This window comes from Osmerus mordax, chromosome 18, assembly GCF_038355195.1.
Source record: "Osmerus mordax isolate fOsmMor3 chromosome 18, fOsmMor3.pri, whole genome shotgun sequence".
Classification (NCBI taxonomy): Eukaryota; Metazoa; Chordata; class Actinopteri; order Osmeriformes; family Osmeridae; genus Osmerus; species Osmerus mordax.
The window spans coordinates 13403675-13423534 of NC_090067.1; the positions used below are offsets into that span (position 1 = coordinate 13403675).

Genomic DNA, 19860 nt, shown 5'->3' on the forward strand with positions numbered 1-19860 from the left:
ACGTCAGGAAGGAGCCTCCTGTGCTCACGGCTGTGTTCCCAGAATCCTCTGCTCCTAGCCTCTCCTCTCTCTCCATCTCTCTCACTCACTCACTCTTTCTTTCTCTCCACCTCCTCTCTCTAGCTCTCTCTCCCCCTCTCTCTTTTTCTCCTCCCATTCATAACTCCTTGTTCTAATAGAAACAGCTCACCCTCCCCCCCTCCTGTTATCCATGTGTCACTAAGTGCCTGCCTGCCTGTCTGCCTGTCTGCCTGCCTGCCTGCCTGTCTGCCTGCTTGCCTGTCTGCCTGTCTGTCTGCCTGCCTGCCTGCCTGCCTGCCTGTCTGCCTGTCTGTCTGTCTGCCTGTCTGCCTGTCTGCCTGTCTGTCTGCCTGCCTGTCTGCCTGTCTGCCTGCTTGCATGTCTGCCTGTCTGCCTGCCTGCCTGCCTGTCTGTCTGCCTGTCTGCCTGTCTGCCTGTCTGTCTGCCTGTCTGTCTGTCTGTCTGTCTGCCTGTCTGTCTGCCAGGGCTCTCCCCTGGAGCTCTGCCCAGTTAACACCTGCAGTTAATTGAAAAAGGAAACCCACGTTTCCCCCTCCTCCTCGTTTCCTCTCCCCCCTCCCTCCCCCACATGTTCTCTCCATGCCTGCAAGGAACAGCTTTTTAATTGACTTTATTCCCCCCCCCCCCTTCCTTATTTAAGCATTCTGTGTGATCATATAGGGGGGCTCCCCCTGACATGGAGAGAGAGAGGGATGGAAAGAGAGAGGGAAGGAGATTGAAAGACATGGGGGGGGGGGATGGAGAGAAAGAGAGACAGGAAGTTCCCCCTGCCTGTCAGTTTGGGTTTGCTCGCCGTTCTAGATCGCCACACCAGGGACCAACGCAGAGGAAGAAAAACATTACTTTCTTTATCCCTCTCCCCCTCTCCCCCTCTCCCCCTCTCCCTCTCTCCCTCCCTCTCTCCCCCTCTCCCCTCTCCCTCTCTCCCTCTCTCCCTCCGTCCCTCCCTCTCTCCCCCTCTCCCCCTCTCCCCCTCTCCCCCTCTCCCCCTCTCCCCCTCTCCCTCTCTCCCTCCGTCCCTCCCTCTCTCCCCCTCTCCCCCTCTCCCTCTCTCCCCCTCTCCCTCTCTCCCTCTCCCCCTCTCCCTCTCTCCCTCCGTCCCTCCCCCTCTCCCTCTCTCCCTCTCTCCCTCCGTCCCTCCCCCTCTCCCCCTCTCCCTCTCTCCCTCTGTCCCTCTCCCTCTCTCCCTCTCTCCCTCCATCCCTCCCCCTCTCCCTCTCTCCCTCCCTCTCTCCCTCTCTCCCTCCGTCCCTCCCCCTCTCCCCCTCTCCCCCTCTCCCTCCGTCCCTCCCTCTCTCCTCGCCCTGAGCCAATTGTACTTTCTGTTTCAGTTCTTTGATGATGGGCCTAATTAAGCTCTGTCACTGACTGGATTTGAAATCTAAATATGAACCATTAATTTTCGCTTACAAAGTCTGAGAAACGAGTCAAGTCTAAGAGCCGTAGCATTGTACTAACCTCCAGGCAGGATGTTCTGGCTGTATACACCACCTGCCAGGGAGATCACCCAGGCTAGTGTGGATTCCCTGTAGTACTGTACTGCTGGCGCAGGAAGGTCTAGAGAAATACAGTTGTGTATTTATTTTTTCATTTTTCATCAGTGGGGAAAATAAAACTCAACCATGTGCTTTCCTTTTCTCTCCCCCCAGTGAGTTGAACTCCAAACTCCAAGACACCCTGGAGCAAATCGAGGTTAGTTCACCTTTTTATTAATAAAAAACCTCTGTTTGTGAAGACCGCGACCCGTGAATGGTGTTTACAACTGTTCCTATCTGTCGTTTAGAAACGGACTCCCCCAAAATAAGAGAATTCATTTTTGTCAGCTCCCACCCCGTGGTCACACATCATCCTGCCTTCAGCTCGGGCAGGATGGGATTATTAGCGCTAGCGTGTTTCATCTAGACTGCTGATGGAGAGCTGGGTGGTAAATGGCATGCAGAGCAATTCCCCCCCCCCCCAACAATCATGCATCAGTAGGTTCATTATCTGTTCCTGTCTTGGTTTGAGTTGCACACACACACAAACACACACACTCACACACACGCGTGCAATGATATGGTCACACACACACAGTCACAGAGGCAGATACACACTCGTGGCTGTAAGCAAGCGAGCAAGCGCCCCTTGTTTTAAGTAAATGTCTGTGGACACATTCTCATGAAAGCTTGCACACACACACCATACATGCCTACACACACACACACACACACACACACACACACACACACACTCCCCTGCAGTGGTGTGATGGTGAGCCCTGCTGTGCTCCACTACTCTGACAGCGGGTGTAGTTCAGGGAGCCTTGCATGTATACCCCTCCCCTCCTCCTCCACTCCTCCTCCTCCTCCTCCACCCCTCCTCCTCCACTCCTCCTCCTCCTCCTCCACCACTCCTCCTCCTCCTCCTCCTCCTCCACCACCCCATCTCTATTCATAGAGGAAGGGCAGGTCTGGGTGCTGAAACAATCACACAGACTCACTCCCAAATGGTGTTGTCACGGCGACCCCGCAGGTGTGTTCACGTGCCTGCTCTCTCCACCTTCCCACCTCTTCCCTCTGTCTCTCTCCCTCTTTATGTGCATGTCTCTCTCTCTCACTCCCTCTCTCCATGTGTCTCTCTCTTTGACATAGCAACATACAGTTCTGTATATTTTCTTCTTTCCCTCGCTCCCCTAGCTCCCCTCCTCATTGTCCTCTACCCCAATGACCCTCTCCCCACACACACACACACACACACACACACACACACACACACACGTGCTCACAAGCAGCCAGTCTGAGTCATAAGTAAGGTTGGACCCTAGTTACACTGGCTGTCTGTCTTGGAACCGTGGACATACTCCTGTCTGTAAATCCCTTTACTAATCCCTCTCCCTCCCTCCTCCCCCTCTCTCTCCCTCCCTCCTCCCCCTCTCCCTCCCTCCTCCCTCTCTCCTCCCCCTCTCCCTCTCTCCTCCCCCTCTCCCTCCCTCCTCCCCCTCTCCCTCTCCTCCCTCCCTCCTCCCCCTCTCCCTCCCTCCTCCCCCTCTCCCTCTCTCCTCCCTCTCCCTCTCTCCTCCCTCCCCCTCTCCCTCTCCCTCCCTCCCTCCTCCCTCCCTCCTCCCCCTCCCTCCTCCCCCTCTCTCCTCCCTCCTCCCCCTCTCCCTCTCTCCTCCCTCTCTCCTCTCCCTCTCTCCTCTCCCTCTCCTCCCTCCCTCCTCCCCCCTCTCCTCCCTCCCTCCTCCCCCTCTCCCTCTCCCTCTCTCCTCCCTCCCTCCTCCCCCTCTCCCTCCCTCCTCCCCCTCTCCCTCCCTCCTCCCCCCAGGAACAGCTGGACGTGGCTCTGTCGAAGACCTGCAAGAACTTCGATGTGGCTCACTACACCAAGGTCCAGCTGGCATACACACTCCTGGGCAAGACTCAGGTGAGGGGTGTGTTTGTGTGTGTATGTGTATATATATGAGTCATCGGTAAATCCCATCCTCCTGTTGGCATTTGTTTTGTTCTACCTCCTCTCCCCTGCCCCATCCTCCCTTTCCCCTCTGACTGCATCCCCCCCCCCCTCCCTCCCTCTGTCTTTCAGGGTGTGTGTATTGTACAGCATGGCTGTACCTGGGGTGTAGACTTATGTTAGTTTTTCTTTATAATGTTCTGTTTTGTTCAATCCTTTGTCTTTATATTTTACTGTTGTCTTGTGCTTGTCTTCACACTTGTAAAGCGACTTTGGGTATTTAGAAAAGAGCTATAAAAATGAATTATTATTATAATGACCTCCTGTGTGTTGAATCACGTTTTACGGTTAAGATGAGTCATCAGTGATCTGGTATAAGACGACCCTCCCTCTCTGGGGGTGCTGGCGTGCAGAGAGAGAGAGTCACATATTAACATTTCACGTTTTGATCTCACATACTCATGGCTTTGGCAATAATGCTGACTTATTAATGCCAATAAAGCATTTTTGTATTGATTTGAATTGAGAGAGAGAGAGAGAATATGTCCTTGTTCTGTCAAGGAGTCTGATATTGAGTCTGCAAAGTAACAACATCTCAGCTACCACACACTCCTCCAACACACATTCCCTCGTACAGTCTGAGGATGACTATGGTCATGTTGTTACCCTGTGGACTGGACCGTGATTGGCTGTCTGAACATCCTGTGGGTTGTTATGGCTGCGTCAACCTGTCGCCGCTGGCGATGAGTCACATCAGATCAAAACAGTCCTCGGGGAAAGACGGGAGAAGTCGGTCCATTAAGGAACGGTTCTTTACAATCACCCGGTACTGGACTCTCTCTCTCCCTCTCTCTCTCTCTCTCCCCCTCTCTCCCTCTCTCTCCCTCTCTCTCACTCCCCCTCTCTCCCCCTCTCTCCCTCTCTCTCCCTCTCTCTCTCTCTCTCTCTCTCTCTCTCCCCCTCTCTCCCTCTCTCTCCCTCTCTCTCACTCCCTCTCACTCCCTCTCCCTCCCTGAGTCATGCACCGTTTTCTTTTCAGTGCACTTTCTCACACACACACACACACATATCTTGTTTGCTGTCTCTGACTCAGAAATGGTAAGCCAGTTTTGTTCCCTCCTTAAGTGGACAAGCGGTGACCTCCAGTGTTCGCAGCTGAAAGACTCTCAAAGTCATCTTGATCCTCACTCCCTCGCTCACTGAAGCTCTCCTCTCTCAATAGAAGCACTCTGACATGATGTGATGTAACATGTTAATTCAGCGGCCACTTGCATCCAAAGCCACATACAGAGGGAGGGATTCGAACCTGCGACCTCCTGATAGGCTGTCAGATGCTCTAACCGCTAAGCTGCCCGCTGTGCTTGCTCCCCAGACTGCCATGGACCAGCTGCACATGCACTTCACCCAGGCCATCCACAACATGGTGTTCCAGGTGGTGCTGGGGTACGTGGAGCTCTGCGCTGGCAACGCTGACACCAAGTTCCAGAAGATGCAGTACAAGGACCTGTGTACGGTGAGGAGAGCTCACACATTCACACACACTCACACAGAAACACTCAAGTCCACTGACACACACACAGCTTCCAAAGTGTGGATTGATGAGAAGTGTCATGTTGGAATGGGCTGGACACACAGTGTTAGATTATGAGTGTTGTGCCCTGGTGCTGTCTGTCTCCATGACAGGACGCTTTGGAGGTCAGTGTGTATCTCCTGTACAGGAAGTTCTGGAGGTCAGTGTGTATCTCCTGTACAGGAAGTTCTGGAGGTCAGTGTGTATCTCCTGTACAGGAAGTTCTGGAGGTCAGTGTGTATCTCCTGTACAGGAAGTTCTGGAGGTCAGTGTGTATCTCCTGTACAGGAAGTTCTGGAGGTCAGTGTGTATCTCCTGTACAGGAAGTTCTGGAGGTCATTGTGTATCTCCTGTACAGGAAGTTCTGGAGGTCAGTGTGTATCTCCTGTACAGGAAGTTCTGGAGGTCAGTGTGTATCTCCTGTACAGGAAGTTCTGGAGGTCAGTGTGTATCTCCTGTACAGGAAGTTCTGGAGGTCAGTGTTTATCTCCTGTACAGGAACCTCCTCTATCACCCAGCAATCAGCAGCCATGGTGTTGAAAGACAAAGTTGTGAAAGGTTGTAAAAAGAGAAGTAGAAAGGTAGAAAATAGTTTTTTTTTTTTTGAAAGGTTGAAAAAATATTTTTACAAAAAAGTTTCCCCCAAAAGAAAGTTTCGAAAGGTTGAACCCCCCCCCCCACTTTGCATCATTGATGAGTATTTGATGAGGACTGTACTGTACTCTTGTGCTCTGCTTTACTCTCATCCGTTTTAGGCTTCTCTGTTCTCTCCTCCCCTCCCCTCTACTTTCACTGTGTGTGAAAAGAAAGTTTCAATGTTTTTTTTGGAAAGGTTGAAAAAGTATTTTGGAGAAAAAAAAATCCCAAAAATACGTTTCCCCCAAAAAAGGTTGAAAAAGGTTGAAAAAAATTAAATCTAAACAAAAGTTTGCATCATTGATGACATTTAGTCATTTAGCAGACGCTCTTATCCAGAGCGACTTACAGAAAGTACAGGGACATTCCCCCCCCGAGGCAAGTAGGGTGAAGTGCCATGCCCAAGGACACTTCTGATTAATAGCCCGACTCCCTAACCGCTCAGCCATCTGACCCCCAATATGATGAATACTTCATGAGGACTCTATTGTACTCTACTCTGCTCTTCTCCCCTCCTCCATCATAAAATAGAGGCTGGACCATAGGCTCAGTGAACTCTGCACCAGGACGTGCATATTCAAATTCAAGGGGCCCGTTGGATACAGCAGAGAGGTCAAATCCTATTGTGACACTCCTTATGAATGTTACATGAAACCATCGTCATTGGAACCTTTACCCTACTCTAACCTCCTCTCCAGACACCTCCCCCCCCCCTCTCTCTAAAACGACAACAACAACAGCTAAAATGTCCCCCTCCGGTACAGAAGTGCGTTAGAGATGGTGAGCCAGGCTGGGTCAGTGATGGTGAGCCAGGCTGGGTCAGTGATGGTGAGATACGGAGCCTTGCAGTCAGGCTCTGTATCCTGGTGCGTTCCAGGCGCTTGTTGTGGGAGGACAGTGTTAACCCTCTTGTTTAGTCCCGGGTCACCCTGAACTCCTGAACCCCCCCACCCCGGGCCAGATACAGCAGATCTCACATATCTGGCCTTCGCTCCACATCTCCACACAGTTCACCTCGGCCTTATTAGATCATTTGTTTGCGAGCTGAATGTGATTATTTGATCCTGTAGTGTTTGTCTTCCTGGGTATTGTGAAACGCGACGCTGTGAGAGGTTTATGAAGAGCAGTGTTGTTGACGAGATGGATCGGCCCCCCATTGTGACATCCTGGAGAGAGAGGACAAGCCTAGGTGGCCTTTCCACAGAAGTGGTACCCCCCCTGAACCCCCCCCCCTGACCCCCCCCCCCCTGTAGGGAGTCACCCCCACCCGAACAAGCTCTCCACAGCCCAAACAAAAGCGATTCCAGTTCTGTGAGCGTGTCGGTCTCAGCGAGGAGGCCAATGGCCTGACCCTCGGCTCTCCTCCTCGCCACGGAAACGGGCTTCGTGTTTGCGTTCTCTTCAGAGGAACAACAACATCCTGGGATTATTCTGCAGTTTCTGATGCGGTCCAGCTCCCTCTGAGGCACTCCTCAGGTTCCTGCTGCTGGTTATTAGTGAGCGTTGTCGTCATACTAGTCCTCGCATGTTAGCTAATGCCTAACAATTAGCGTGTTTTAAAAGGTATTTTTAGACCTTTTTTACAGGATGTTGTTGTATGAAGAGATGCTTACTCTCAGGATATTCTGTCTCTTAGATGGTTTTCCTGAGAGTATTGGGCTGGTGGATGCATTGGGTTCAGATGCACATTGTGTCGGTTTGGGGTCAGGTAAAAGTCACGGTATTCATGACGCCTTTGAGATTGTGCCATGAAAAATACCCCAGGCACGCCAACCGACTTTAAATTATTTATTATTGATCATATTACATATCTTTTTTTGAGTCTTCATCACAGTTTGATGAGAGAGACTGCGTTTGTGCTGGTCTCCTCAGATTCTCTGCCCTGCAGGTTCTGTAGGAAGATGATTCTCCAGGCTGCCAGCCATGTTTCTACATCAGGACACACGAGGATGGTGTGAACCACTGGCTCTCTCTGCATGTTCCTGAGCAGAACGTTTTGGTTAGCTTATAAGTGTTTTCCTGATGAGCTATGAGCTTAAGGAGAAGAATAGCGCTAAACACGTTGTTGAAGATGTTCCAGAACACTGAAGGTGAATGCTGGAGGAGTTCCAGAATGCTGGAGGAGTTCCAGAAGGCCCTGGTTCTCCCATCAGCAGGAAGGCGGTGAGCTGGGCTCGTGATAGAGGAGTCTCCAGTGCAGGGATTCGCTGGCGCTGCAAATTTGCAGATTGCTGACTAGCTCTTGTGTGTGTTTGAAAGTCCCCTGCAGTTTTGGTTGTGGAAAAGCACTGAGATTTCATCAAAAAAATGTAATGAATCAGCTAAATAAAGGAACTCAAGCTCCATTTATAGCTAGACCGCCCCCCTCGCCCCCTGCCCCCCTCCCAATACACGCCTGAACTTCCCTCTCAGCTCTCTCCCTGTCTAAGATCCATTGATAGGATGTATAGGCAGCACAGAGTGCATCTACCATTTCACAGGGTTTTCATTCACGCTCTCTCTCACACACACACACACACACACACACACACACACACACACACAGCACCCCCCCACCCCGCCTCTTATCAGACCCACTAGTCTCCACTGCCCCCTGCCACCCCACCCTGGTTGCCTGGCAACAGGCTGGTGTACAGGCACATACGGTAGCTACGGTGCAGGGGTTGTCCCGGACACGGCAGAGGTTTCTGACTCTCATCACTCATTCTCCGAGTGTCAACGATCATGAATCTAACCCTCAGAGACCTTCTCCAGACAGCCTGTCAGAGAGTGTTCTGGCAGTCTGTGGTTTAGCCATGGCAGGATAGTCCTAATTTACACTCTTTCTGTAAACTCAGAGAGTTTACACACATTCACACGCACACATTCCTACACCACACACTCGCCAGTAACACCCATCTTACAAACATACACACACCCGTCTACACACACACACAGCTGTGCTAAAGGCGAGGCGGTATTGTCAGAATGCCCTGCTTGACATCGCCGTGTCAACTGTCTCCGGGGAGATTAACAGCCAGGTCACGGTGTAGCTCTGCCGCTAACCAGCGCCAGACATCAAGAGTTATAACAGTGCTGGTCGCGTCATGTTAGGATGGGCCAAAACGTAAATCCAGCTTCGCTAACCTTTCCATCGCCATGGCGGATTACGTAGGTTTTGTCTTCGTTTTGGTTGGGTGTATAACGAGCCTAGTCGAGGCCGTCTAACACCGTGGTCATGTTGAGAAACGTGATGTATAGCTTCAGCAGATGCCTCTATAGTACGGGGGGGTGGGGGGGGGGGGGGGGGATACGAACCAACATCAACCAGCCCCCTTCATCTCCAGTCAAGGGCTCTAATCACTGAGCTTATTACGTTCCTCCACAACTTGCATGTCCAAAAATAGCTGTTCGTGTTTTTGAAGCACCGTGTGTTCACCGGTAGCCACGGGAAGTTCATGTGTTTGTTTTGGTTTTGGCCGCTCACGGCAGCAGCCTGTCATCAGGAGGGTGAAGGCTTGGAGCGGCCTGCCTTCCTGTCTCTGTCCTGTGTGTTTCATCACACCTTCTGAAACAGAGCTGCTTCCCTCCGTCAACCTCCCCTGAGGGAGGACAGACGGAGGCTCTCTGGACGCTGAAGCGAGTTCCCCCCCCTCCTCACGACGTTGCCCTTGACCGACAGAGAGAACGAGAGCCGTGATTAAAACCGGGGACGGTAAGCGGGGTGCCGGACTTACTGTTTCCTGCCAAACAGCCGTCTGTTCAAGCGTCCGGCGTGGAGCTCGGCGTGTTTGATGTGAAGAGCGGACCAGCTGAGAGCCGCAGTCTCTTATTAGCTGGAAACTCTTTTAATTAGCTTTTCTATATATAAATGTTTTCCTGTGGCTGCTATGTTGTTGACCAGAGCCTCTTCTTTAGCAGTTACTTGTGCAGGTGACACTGTCACTCAGATTATTTGGCCATTAAATGACTTTCACTTTGACTTTCATGTGAACTCTATTGTTAATGGAGTTTAAGTAAGAGTAATAATAAACTGTTGAATTATTAATGAGTTGCAAAGGTAAATAAATTACTAGAAGAACAATTCAGACTACAAATGAACATTAGGGAAACTGAAAATGAGTGTTCTGTCTCTCTCTCTCCCTCCTTCCCCAGCACATCACTCCAGACAGCTACCTGCCCTGCCTGAGTGACCTGTGCAAGGCATTGTGGGAGGTGATGCTGAGCTACCACAGGACGATGTGCTGGCACGAGGAGCACGACCTGGAGGAGCCCCCTGCTGCAGGTCTGTCTGTTTGTCTCTCTGTCTCTCTCTTTCTCTGTCTCTCTCTCTCACTCTGTGTCTGTCTGTCTCTCTCTCTCTGTCTCTCTGTCTCTCTCTCTCTGTCTCTCTCTCCATCGCTTTCTCCTTCTCTCCCCTGCTTTCTTTCTCCAACTCTCTTTACTGTAACTCTCCCCCTCTCATTCATATCTTTCTCCTTCTCCCTCTCTCCCTTTCCCTCTCTCCTTGTCTCTATTTCTCTCGCTCTCTCTCTCTCTTCTCCCTCCCTCTCTTATTAGTCAAACTACTATGAATCAATTCCTGCTGACATGTCAGAAAACAAGAAGTGAAGACGGGGCAGGAGGTGTGTGTGTAGGAGGTGTATGTGTGTGGTAAAATGTGTGGCAGGGGTGGGTGAGTGACTTTCATTACCAAGAGGCCCTATCGACCTGGAGCTTGATGCCTTTTTCAAGTACCAACATCTTTACCTGATTATAGTTCCTGCTGAACCCTCTACAGAAAGGAAATGGTCTGGAACCTGTGTGTGTGTGTGTGTGTGTGTGTGTGTGTGTGTGTGTGTGTGTGTGTGTGTGTGTGTGTGTGTGTGTGTGTGTGTGTGTGTGTGTGTGTGTGTGTGTGTGTGTGTGTGTGTGTGTGTGTGTGTGTGTGTGTGTGTGTGTGTGTGTGTGTGTGTGTGTGTGTGTGTGTGTGTGTGTGTGTGTGTGTGTGTGTGTGTGTGTGTGTGTGTGTGTGTGTGTGTGTGTGTGTGTGTGTGTGTGTGTGTGTGTGTGTGTGGGGCAGCTCTCATTTTGCTTAGGTTAGAACACGGCTGTAGAGGGTGCCCAGGGGGGAGGGGCTGGAGTTGGGGGGTGATTCTGGAGTGGGCTTCACCAGCATGCAGAGATCAACAGGACCAGGCTTAAATGGACTGTTTCCTGGTCTCTGCTGACTGGAGCACTGGTTCCTCCTTGTCTCCCTCAGGAACCCCGGCTCATTTAAACACACATGCACTGCCATGACCTACGCTGTAGGCAGATCAAATGAACTGTAGTAAACATGAATTTCCATTCGATTATCATGCACATTTGTGTCGGGAGTCGTTAATCTTAATTAGACAAACACGCGTGTACACAGCATGGTAGGAGGGTGTTTACCCCGTAAGTCATGACATTCAAGGGGATCGTAGCGGCTGTTCATGAAGCGAGACGACTGACAGGCGTCGTCCTCGTGTGAGGCTCATCTCCTCGTGTGAGGCTCATCTCCTCGTGTGAGGCTCATCTCCTCGTTTGAGGCTCATCTCCTCGTACGTGGACTGTGTCCGCTGCTTCTGATAACACAGCCGCTCACACAACGATACTGCAGCGATCCAGAGTCTCAGGTTCATCACCAAGACAAAAAAATACAAATAAACAGCTTTGACCTTCAACAAGAAGTGCAGATTTGGAATTAGCTGGCGGCACTTTCTTTCATTTTATTGATTGATGTGTTTGTTTGCTTTGAGAAAAGCCTTGTAGATTTCCGGTAAAACACTGGCTCAAACTCTGTACCCTCTCCTGCTGTGTCCTTCGCTGCTTGGTTCGACACCTCAGCCTTTTCTCGTTCCCTGCGTGGACTTCATCAAGCTAATGACGTGTGGAGGGCTGGGCTGCTGTCGGAGCGCCCTGGGGGTTCACCTCTACACCACCCTCTCCTGTGTTCCCAGCAGTTCCCCCTCTAGCATCCTGGGAAATGGAGTTGTCTATGTCTGAGAGGACCAAGGACAGAACTCACTGTCAGTCCCAATCACAAGGGGGCGGGCCCATCCATCATTGGCGGCTGTGATTGGCTGTCATCTCTGCCCTCTATAGGAAGCTGTCTTCTCGCGTTCACCCCTAGCTCACCCTCGCTCTCTCTTCTGTGTGTGTGTATGTGTGTGTGTGTGTGTGTACGTGTGTGTCCGCTTCTGTGCGGAGGACGTAAGTGCTGTACCTCCCTGCCCACAATGACAATTTAACATCGAATTTAACATGAGGTTTGATATATAGTGTGTGTGTGTCTAACCTTTCAGACGAATGATTTACATGCCGTCTAATTTGTCAACCAGTGTAGCATGGTAGTGCCCTTCAACTCACTCACTGACCATCACCTTGGACAACCGCTAGAACCCCCCCCCACACACACACACACACACACACACACAGTCTCTGGAGGACCCACGCTGATATATTGAATGTGTCACTGTAATCTATCCGTAATTAATGTCAACTCAATAAAAGGAGGTTTCTTTAAGGAATGAAAGGGGTATAGGTGCCTCCCACCTTCCCTGAGTGGATATGCTGCCGTAGAACACACACACACTCTCACACACACACACACACACACACACCATTACTCTGTCATGTTTGATCATGGAGACAGACAGGGGCCCTTTGTGGTACAAGGAGAAATGTCCAGAGCGGGTTGAAACGCTGTGCTCTCCAAGACCCCAGGACTGAACCGTGCTCTATGGCCAACGCCTGCAGCCGACACCAAATACACCATCAATTTAGGAGGGATGAAGGGAAAGGAATTGGCCTTCAGATATGTGCCCTAGCCCTGGGAACAGTGCAGTCCGCTGAACAGCCGGTACTGTACAGCGATGGAATGATTTGACTTCTCGGTTCAGTCATTTTTTGTTTAACGTCAGGGCTGATTTGATGCCGCGTCCTACACTTGGATTGTACGTCTCCGAACATAATTAGTTAGCGTTGTATAGGTACATTTGCTGGAAGTCTTGCTCATTTTCAACTGAAATTCTGCTACTCTGTGTTGAAGCTGTTTTCCTTAAATCGTCTTGTCAGGGTGAATCTTGCCGGGAGGATTTATTAAGCTGTTGGGTCATTTTCAACCAATTACAAAAGCAATAGGTTTGGCCACTACAGCTGACTGTTTTGGACCGAAATCCAATTAAAATGGTTAAAGGATTATAGGGTTTTGTGGTTGTGTCTGCCTGTGTGATCTTTTAAACCTCGACTTGGACAACTGCCTTCTGTGACTCACTGCAGGATGAATGTTAGTGAGCTAGTCCCATCTCATCCTAGCCATACCTCATTTAGGCTTTCTCATGTTGCAAATCAGTCCGCTAATCAACTGTGTGTCTGGGGCATGGAGTATTACCAGTAATCCTGCATGGTAATGGCCTATCTAACCTTTCCTTGTCTTCTGTCACTCCGGCTACTTATCTCCCAGTTTTGTAGCAACACGCTTATTCACGGGGCTATTGGGAGCTAAATTGCTTCCTCTGACCTGTGACTAGTTTTTATTTTTTTTAATGTCGTATTCTCTGGCGTACGTTTTATTCATGCGGAGGGGGCTGGGTGGGCAGGTCTGAAAGGGAGGGGTTGGAGTTTGCAGCCTTGTTTGTCCAGAATGTGACTGGAGGACTTCCAGTTGTCCTCCCTCAGACGAGTCTCTTCATCTCACCCTCTGTCACCACCCTGTCTCATTCCACCGCTTAGAAAAACACAGGCAGACGAAACCAGCCTCTCAAATATCATAAGTACTCATTTCTCTCTCCCTCTCGCTCCTCTCCTCCTCGTTTAATGAAAGCTAGCTCGAGGATGTCATCCTGCTATGTCACCGTGGGCCGCGCAGCTCGTTTTTTAAGGACGTGACTCACACCATTACGATTCCTCAACCTCAGACCACAGGAAAGATGGAAAAAACTAATTTGTCGCTGCCAGGGACACAGTTATCGTGTTCCGTATGCGGGTCGGTTTAATTTAGCGTCGCTATCAAGGGTTGTCAATTTCTAGTTTGTTAGCTAATCTAACTACTGTACTCTTATTTACGACGTTGTTCCGCCGTTAGATACTGGTCCGTTTTACTGCAAGGGCTAGTGACACAGTATGAAGACTATTTTCCACACGGCGCTGTTTTGCCTACTTACAACTTTAAAACCATGACACTTGACACCCTTGAAGAAAGTAATTCCTGGAGTGATATGATAGCCACTCGGAACGTCTCGTAGCCCGAGTGTGAGTTTATAGAAGTGAACGTTTGGTCACAGTCTCTTCACTGACCTCATCTCACACTAACAAAGTGACAGTGCTGCCTGTAGAAATTACAGACAGGGCCTTTAAAGCTCCAGCCGTAATCTAATGTGGGTCACCGTCAATACGGACCTCCTGAGCGTGTCTGGAGATTAGCTGGCGTCGTCGCCATGGAGAGAGTGGGCTGCACTGATAAAGAGAACATTGTTTTAATGTGAGGTAAATGTCAAGTAGAACAGAAACCTTTCCGTGGTGACCCTAACGGTTCTCCTGGAGGTCAACCTGCCTTTCTTGTCGCGCACGTGTGTTTTGTAAGGACTGAACTCGCTTCACCTCGCATCTCAACACCTCAGCGAGCAGCATAGACGTCAGGCTTGTTTTTACCAAGGCTCGTCTGTTCACTGTCTGTATAGGTGAAAGCATCCAGATGTAGGGCGTCAGCATCTCTAAGTGTTATTGGTTCCTTGCTTTCCATTCCAGTCAGAAACTGCCCCGTCTTTGCTAGGATTTTTTTTTTTTCTTCCGTGTGTTGGTGGTCACGTGTGCAGAGATTGTGTATTGCAGCCTGTAGGGTTGACACCTCCAATAGAGTCAAATAAGGGACACCTTGGCATTGGCTCCTATGTTGGGGGGAAAAAATCACTGCTCTGAGAGAACGCTGCTCATGGCATCATAGGTGTGTGTGTGTATATGTGTGCATGCGTGTTCCAACGCAACACAAACACTGCCACTTCCTGTTCCATGTCCAACACAGACATGTTCACACACACTCTGTAGGTACACACACACACACACTCTGTAGGTACACACACACACACACTCTGTAGGTACACACACACGCTTGGTGGACTTTTTGGTTCCACTGGGGGTGATCGCCGGCATGAGGCAATGAGTGCAAAATGAATGGGAGTCTATGGAGCTAGACGGCTAAATTGTTTCTCTTTCTTCTGATTGTCCCTAGTCTAGTATACATAGGAGATCGCCTAGGTTGGGCCTAAAGTTGTCATTGTGACCCACCTTTTGCACCACGACGGTGGGTCACAATGACTCGAAGGCAGCACAATGGTTAAGCTGTTGGAGCAGTTGCTCCGAAAACACACCTGCTGATACGGACGAGACCTCTACGAAACATACCGTGTCCAGTTAGCTAGCTGACAAAACCCAAATACGTTTGCGTTAGTTATAGTTGCAGCGTGAAGTGTGTTTGTAAAGCCTGTGCGTTTGTCAGTGCTAGTCGTGTGAATGCGGCGTTAAGCCTATATTCCTCTGTGTTGGTGTTTCTGAGCTGTATTTGCCCTCGGTGCTGGAGTCCAGATCTCACTCCCTCTTACAGGTCTGCCGCTGAGGGCAGAGGAAAGGTCCCTCACATTTTCCTCTGGTGACATTCTACTTCCTTCAAATAGTCCACCATGCACTGTGTGTGTGTGTGTGTGCAAAACGAAATCCTCTTAGCATTTGATGTTTGAGAAGGGATGTGTGTGTGTGTCCTCCCCAGATGAGGCATCCAGCAGGGCGGCGGTGTGTGATGAGGCGGTGGACCACAGCTACGTGAAGAAGAAACTGGAGCACGGACTGACCCGTATCTGGCAGGTCTGACCCCTCCCTCTCTCTCACTGTCTCTCTCTCTGTCTCACTCTCACTGTCTCTCACTGTCTCTCTCTCTGTCTCACTCTCACTGTCTCTCTCTTTCTCACTCTCTGTCTCACTCTCACTGTTTCTCTCTGTCTCACTCTATCCCTCTCTCACTCTCTTTGTCACTCTCTCTCTGTTACACTCTATCACTCTCTTCGCTTTCAGTCTCTCTTATTCTCTTTTTCTATCATCTGCTTTCTCTCTGTCGATCTCTCTGTCACTGTTTCTCTAGTGTGCTTTCTCGCTCTGTCTCGCGCTCTCTCTCTCTCTCTCTCTCTCTCTCTCTCTCTCTCGCTGTTTTTCTCAGTTTTTCTTGCTGTTTGCCATTTCCTTATTTAGTGCCAGATGGTTCATCCAGACAGCAATCTGCGAGGATCCTTGATCTTCCTCTTTCATTTGTATGTCGCTTTGGATGAAAGCTTCTGCTAAATGAATCCAGTAGAATGTGAGCAGTAACAGGAGTGTGTCTGCGTTCCCCAGGACGTTCAGCTGAAGGTGAAGGCCTACATCCTGGGCACCGACATGTCCAACTTCAAATATGACGACTTCATCGTGGTGCTGGACGTCATCAGCAGGTACACACACCCGTCTCAGCCAATCACTGCACTCCAGACACGACTCAAACCCGCCCCTCCTCCCTCTCGGCCAATCACTGCACTCCAGACACCCTCTCAGCCAATCACTGCACTCCAGACACCGTCTCAGCCAATCACTGCACTCCAGACACGACTCAAACCCGCCCCTCCTCCCTCTCGGCCAATCACTGCACTCCAGACACCCTCTCAGCCAATCACTGCACTCCAGACACCACTCAAACCCGCCCCTCCTCCCTCTCAGCCAATCACTGCACTCCAGACACCACTCAAACCCGCCCCTCCTCCCTCCCAGCCAATCTGAACCCTTCGTGTTGGCCAGTCTGGTCCACATTGACTCGCTGGTCAGGACTGGAGCTTCTACCTGTTGATGAGAAACGAGGAAGAGAGTGTGTCTCTGGTAGCTGTCTTGTTGTTGTTTGTATGAAGTCTGTTTGTTGCTTGTTGTCTCATTACTCATTTTCTTTGTTTCTCTCCATCTCACCCATTTTACTCTTATTTTTTATCACTCACAACTCACTACTTTTCTCCTACCTGCTCTTGCTCCCTCCACCTCACCCGCTTCTCTCTCTCTTTCTCTCTCTTCTCTCTCTGCCATTGTATCCTCCCTCGCTCCCCCAGGCTGATGCAGGTGGGAGAGGAGTTCTGTGGCAGCAAGTCAGAGGTGCTCCAGGAGTCTATCAAACGCCAGAGTGTCAACTACTTCAAGAACTACCACAGGTATTTACCCACTAACCAAGGAGAGAGAGGGAGAAAGAGGGAGAAAGAGAAAGGGAGAAGGACTCTAGAAGATGCTGTAGGGAAAATATGCTTTTGCTCTTGTTCCTTAAACATGGTCCCTCCCTCCCCCCCACCCCCCCTGCTCTGACACATTTTACCAGTCAGCTGTTCTATCTATCATGACTCTGAAAGAACAGAATGACACCGTAGCTTGGTGTCATGATCTGGATCAGTCCCAGCCCCGCTTCCTGCGGTCCCCACCCAGGGAACCAGCTGGGTCTGGCTGGAACAGAGCAGCTCCTGGGGGTGTCAGGGGGGCGCTGGGTGTCTGCATGCCAGGCCCAGGCACCAGGGGCCGGGCTGTTTGATAGGAGCGCTGACTGGTTGTGTGGAGGAGCTTTGTGTTGGGAGGGAGGTGTTGTTGGGGTGTTCACAGCTCCTCTGGAGCGGAGAGGAGCCCGGATCAGAAGAGGTGGCAAGCTCGTTCGTCCACAAACGCTGTTTGACTAACTCTTTTTTTTCTTTCTTTTTTTTGTTCTTTCTTTTCATCTCTCCCCCTCCCTCCATCCCCCAGGACCCGTCTGGAGGAGTTGAGGATGTTTCTGGAAAACGAGACGTGGGAACTTTGTCCCGTCAAGTCCAACTTCAGCATGGCTCAGCTACATGTGAGTGACAGGCTAGCGTGACACGCCTCACCGTAGGAAACACCGGCGAGCCTCATCTGCTGCCATCTCCTCCTCGGTCACTCATCCACAGCATTTACATCTGGATATATGAACCACAGGGCTGGGATTGTGTGTGTGCGTATGTATGTGTTTGTTTAAGTGTTTATAAAGAAGTGGTCACAATAACATAGACACCTACCTCCAGTCTACAGCTCAGCATAGCTCACCCTCTTTCTCCATCTCTCTCTCCATTTATCTTCCCTCCTCTCACTCTCTCCCTCCCTTTTCTCTTCCCTCCTCTCTCTCTATGTCTTTCTCAAACCCTGTCAGTCAGGTACACAGGGATTGCAGGTCTTCAGAAAGCAAATGTATTCCCCCTTAACCCCCCCCCCCCCTCTCAAACCTAACTGTCCTCATCATTTACATTACATTTACATTTAGTCATTTAGCAGACGCTCTTATCCAGAGCGACTTACAGTAAGTACAGGGACATTCCCCCGAGGCAAGCAGGGTGAAGTGCCTTGCCCAAGGACACAACATCAGTTGGCATGACCGGGAATCGAACTGGCGACCTTCGGATTACTAGCCCGACTCCCTCACCGCTCAGCCACCTGACTCCCAAGAGCTCATCAGAGCTCACATTCACATGAGGAGCCCTGATGAGAGACTGGAAGAGGCAGCGTCTGGTAGTTTCATCTGAGAAGTGCACGCTAAAGTGCTGTGTGTGCCGCGGCCCTGAGGAGTACAGTACAGATGTTGTGAGGCGTCTCTGAGCTCTTGAGAAACGGTCTGTTTCGGTGATGTGTCCTTCCCTGCTGGGCACCCTGGGGTGCAGTCCCCTCCCAAATATTCCCAGAACGCAAAACTCAATCTCGACCGCCTGCATTAGCATATTTCAACATTTCCATCCATTATGTTATGTAAAACAGAGCTCCTAATGGCTTCCCCATTTTAAAGTATCATTAGAGAATGATTGAAACTTGCCTTGTATTGATGGTGAGAAGAGGACCCGATTTGTCACCGTGTTGCGCTTGCGGCTATAGGATTGTGGAATGTTGTATGGCTGTGCTGCATGATGGGACATGGAGTTCAAAAATGATTTATGAAGACACCGTTCCCTCATTAAAGAAAGCCTGCTAGGTTGAGGGAGGCGTTTGTAGTTTAGGGATGTTAAAAGCAGCATTGCTTTCAAATATAAAGGTACGTTGTTTTCACTTGAAACAGTACAGGCACAGTACAGTACAAGCACAGCACAGCACAGGCACAGTACAAGCACGCTTAATTGCCAGACGATATTTCGAAGCCTTGTTGAATTCTCAGAAAGTTCAGTGCAGCCTCTTGTTCATTAACATGTTGTTCATGTGTAAACTGTAGCAACATTTACATTTAGTCATTTAGCAGACGCTCTTATCCAGAGCGACTTACAGTAAGTACAGGGACATTCCCCCGAGACAAGTAGGGTGAAGCAGGAAGTGTCTCGCTGGAGGGGGGAGGGGGTGTCAGGTGGTTCTCCACGAATCCTCGGCCCAATTAATCAGCCTGGCTGACCAGACTGTTGTCTTCTGCTCTCTCCACCCTCTCCCACCTTCTCCAACCACTGCCTCCCTCCCTCCTCCTCCCACCAACCCCTCCCTCCTCCTCCCATCCTCTTTACCCCCCTCCAGGAGTTCAGGTTCATGGGCCAGGGCAGATCTCCGTCCGTGTCCCCCAGCAGGCAGGCTCTGTGTGTGGGTGGGCCAGGCCAGGAGGAGCCCTCCCTGTTCCAGCAGTTCAGCCAGGAGGGGAACCCCTTCGAGAGGCTCATCCACAACCAGGAGGACGACACAGAGGATGTGCTGGCCTCAAACGGGGTGGGTGGAACACACACACACACACACCCAGAGGTCCATGCCTGTCCTCCACCACCAGCAGCAGCAGAAGTCACCTCTGCTAGGTGGCTAGGTTCACGGCCGCTGATTAAGTCAAACGTAATCATATGGGTGGGGAGGAGGGCGGCCAAGTGGCTTATAGTCTCCCCAAACTGTCACTCTGTGCCGGAAACACAGTTTTATAGGGAGGGAGCTGTGTGTGTGCGCTGCAGGACTGAAGCCAGCTCTGTCACTCTGACACGTTGACATTTAACACGAGCCTTCAGACTAACGAGCTGTGCAGCTGGAGGGGCCTGCTCGATGGAGGAGGCACGGTCCTGGTAGCTGTGCAGCTGGAGGGGCCTGCTCGATGGAGGAGGCACGGTCCTGGTAGCTCTGTGTCTGTTTGTGGCCATACAGGATAGACTAGAGGGGCCCGTTCAGATCCAAGCCTGTACTGTACGTCGCTTTGGATA

General features: G+C 50.6%; 1 protein-coding gene across 1 annotated transcript in view; it reads left to right on the forward strand.

Moving 5' to 3' along the window:
- vps50 (VPS50 EARP/GARPII complex subunit) overlaps nucleotides 1-19860 on the forward strand; it is a 59087-nt gene that overhangs the window by 11247 nt on the left and 27980 nt on the right. Inside the window, exons 6-14 of the mRNA XM_067256338.1 lie at nucleotides 1692-1734; nucleotides 3346-3444; nucleotides 4844-4984; nucleotides 9812-9941; nucleotides 15423-15517; nucleotides 16040-16134; nucleotides 16774-16872; nucleotides 17447-17537; nucleotides 19202-19387. Coding sequence (XP_067112439.1) covers nucleotides 1692-1734; nucleotides 3346-3444; nucleotides 4844-4984; nucleotides 9812-9941; nucleotides 15423-15517; nucleotides 16040-16134; nucleotides 16774-16872; nucleotides 17447-17537; nucleotides 19202-19387 — 979 coding nt within the window. The remainder of the gene's footprint in view (nucleotides 1-1691; nucleotides 1735-3345; nucleotides 3445-4843; nucleotides 4985-9811; nucleotides 9942-15422; nucleotides 15518-16039; nucleotides 16135-16773; nucleotides 16873-17446; nucleotides 17538-19201; nucleotides 19388-19860) is intronic.